This window comes from Phyllostomus discolor, chromosome 4 (assembly GCF_004126475.2).
Source record: "Phyllostomus discolor isolate MPI-MPIP mPhyDis1 chromosome 4, mPhyDis1.pri.v3, whole genome shotgun sequence".
NCBI classification, from domain to species: Eukaryota; Metazoa; Chordata; class Mammalia; order Chiroptera; family Phyllostomidae; genus Phyllostomus; species Phyllostomus discolor.
In genome coordinates, this window is record NC_040906.2 from 140,934,837 (window position 1) to 140,937,870 (window position 3,034).

At 46.0% G+C, this 3,034-nt stretch overlaps 1 protein-coding gene across 1 annotated transcript; it reads left to right on the top strand.

Annotated features, from left to right (window-relative positions):
* Nucleotides 1-1,508: 1,508 nt before the first annotated feature.
* On the top strand, nt 1,509-2,817 carry LOC114495207 (isocitrate dehydrogenase [NAD] subunit gamma, mitochondrial-like). Its single transcript, XM_028510390.2, has one exon. It carries the CDS (start codon nt 1,558-1,560, stop codon nt 2,734-2,736), a length of 1,179 nt encoding a protein of 392 aa, XP_028366191.1. The 5' UTR covers nt 1,509-1,557; the 3' UTR covers nt 2,737-2,817.
* Nucleotides 2,818-3,034: the final 217 nt, after the last annotated feature.

Here is a 3,034-nt window from a genome sequence, read left to right on the forward strand (position 1 = left end):
AATACCAGCAACAATATTAGACATATTTGTTACCTTCTTGAGTCTTGGTCTATTATGTACTCAAACATTTGTTCTTACAAAAATGTTAGCAACAAATTTTTCAAGTAATGTGATTAGGATACACTTCATTACTTCTTGAAATTTCTAGTTTGACACTTCGGATGCTGTGATATGATTTGAAAACCTTCCCCCAACATGCTTTATTTTCAAACTCATTTTGGTAGCAGTAACAGCACACAAAGATTTGAATGAAGGAAGCACATCATTTGTTGCACTTACTACATTATAACAGCTGCACCCTCAGTTATGCAGAGACTTGTAAAAACCTGGCTCATATACTTTTATTTTTTCTTATATTAATTAGTTCTTTTTGTAGACAAACTGGAAGGACAGTGAGTTGTTTGTAGGTGTATAAGTTGGTGTAAATTTTCTGAAATTATTTTTGCCACATGTGTTAAAAATCCAAAAACAGTTGTATTCTTTGACACAGCAATTCCATTACTATGTTTTTAGGCTAAGGAAATAGGATATATGTACTGATGGTCATCTGAGGATTTTTATGGTCCTTTATACTACTAAAAAAGTGGAAATAAATATTCGATAATCAGAGATGAGTTAATTATGTCCTCTAAATAATATACTTCTATGAAGTCATTAAAATTATGTGTAGTACTAATATTAACGAGTATTTATTGAATATTTACTATGTACCACTTAATGCGCTTATATACATTTCAAATTTTAATCCTCATACCCACCTAATGCCTTGGAGATTTTCTACAACACCTGGAAACTACATAGCTAGTTAATGATTGAAATTGGATTGAGACTCGGGTGACTGTTTTAAGGCTCAAGCCCATCAGGCTTTATGGATATTTTATTACATAGAGAAATACACATTATTTAGTGCTGAGGGCAAAGATAGAAAGTGCTGTATATAATATTGTCACAGTTAAGTAATTCTTCAGTGCATAAAGAAGAAATTTTGCAGTACTAAAGATAATTTTCTTGTTTTATTATTTGGTTTTACAAATTTTATGCAGTGGGTATGTACTGATTTTGTAATTAGAAAAACAAGGTGTGTCCAGTGGTGGGAGAGAAGCTCGACAGAAACGAGCTCCTGCCATGCCGCTACCTGAGCAGCAGGAGAGGCCCAACATCAGGAGTAGCGCCAGGGCGCCGAGAGACGCCAGCGCCACCATCGCTTCTTCTGTGCCGAGATAAAAAGGGAGCGACTCTAGTGAGCACGAGGGGCAGATAAGGAAGCGCGACGCGTAAGAGAACGCAGCAGCCAATCAGACGTCGGCAGGCCGGGCGAGCCTGTGATGTCGCTGGCGGCACTGACGTGTCCTCTCACCGGCCTAGCGGCCCAGCTGGGCGCCCCCCAAGATGGCGGCGGCAGCTCCGCTCCCGGCACCGGAAAAGGGCGTGAGAACTGGCAAGCCTTGCGCGTGCGCATTCCAGGCCCGCGCCCACTCAACGGTCCAGGGGCCCTTCCAAAATCTCGCGAGAGTGGTGTTTCCGTGTTGGGAAGTGCCGCGGTTCTCACTTTCCATCATGGCGCTGAAGGTGGCGATGGCCGTTGGCGGCACTGCGAAGTCAGTGTTCAGGCCAGCCCTCCTCTGCCGTCCTTGGGAGGTTGTAGGTGCCCATGAGGCCCCCCGGAGATGCTTCTCACAACAAACAATTCCTCCATCAGCTAAGTATGGTGGGCGACACACGGTGACCATGATTCCAGGAGACGGCATTGGGCCAGAGCTCATGTTGCACGTCAAATCTGTGTTCAGGCACGCGTGTGTGCCAGTGGACTTTGAAGAGGTGCATGTGAGCTCCAATGCCGATGAAGAGGACATCCGCAATGCTATCATGGCCATCCGTCGGAACCGCGTGGCCCTAAAAGGCAATATTGAAACAAACCATAACCTGCCACCATCCCACAAATCCCGAAACAACATTCTTCGCACCAGCCTAGACCTCTATGCCAATGTCATCCACTGTAAGAGCCTGCCAGGGGTGGTGACCCGGCATAGGGACATAGATATTCTCATTGTCCGGGAAAACACAGAGGGCGAGTACAGCAACCTAGAGCATGAGAGTGTGGCAGGAGTGGTGGAGAGCCTGAAGATCATCACCAAGGCCAAGTCCCTGCGCATTGCTGAATACGCCTTCAAACTGGCCCAGGAGAGTGGGCGTAAGAAAGTGACAGCCGTGCACAAGGCCAACATTATGAAACTAGGCGATGGCCTCTTCCTCCAGTGCTGCAAGGAGGTGGCAGCTCGCTACCCCCAGATCACTTTTGAGGATATGATTGTGGATAACACCACCATGCAGCTGGTATCCCGGCCCCAGCAGTTTGATGTCATGGTGATGCCCAATCTCTATGGCAACATTGTCAACAATGTCTGCGCAGGGCTGGTCGGGGGCCCTGGCCTGGTGGCTGGGGCCAACTATGGCCATGTGTATGCTGTGTTTGAGACGGCTACAAGGAACACAGGCAAGAGTATTGCCAATAAGAATATTGCCAACCCCACGGCTACACTGCTGGCAAGTTGCATGATGCTCGATCACCTCAAGCTACACTCCTACGCCACCTCCATTCGCAATGCTGTGTTGGCATCCATGGACAATGAAAACATACACACTCCAGATATTGGGGGCCAGGGCACTACATCGGAAGCCATCCAGGACATCATCCGCCATATCCGCGTCAGCAACGGCCGGGCTGTGGAGGCCTAGGCTGTCCCCAGCACCCCAGCTGGCTTGCTGGGAAGACCCAGAATAAATGAGTTTCTGCCCCCCCCCCCAAAAAAAGAAAAACAAGGTGTTTTTTCTCTCCTGAATTTCCCTGCCCCAAGATGTTAATTGCAGCACTATTTATAATATAATTTGGAACAACTTAAATGTCCAACAATAAAAGAATTGTTTAATGAAATATTGTTCACCAATTCAATGGAGCAATATAAAATAAAATGCTTTCTACTAGAACAGGCAACAAGATAGGGTAATGTATTCAGTAATGTTCTATGAAACCAGG

Bases quoted from the DNA above. Each gene is read 5' to 3' on its own strand.
- LOC114495207 (XM_028510390.2), top strand. From the start codon at position 1,558: ATGGCGCTGAAGGTGGCGATGGCCGTTGGCGGCACTGCGAAGTCAGTG.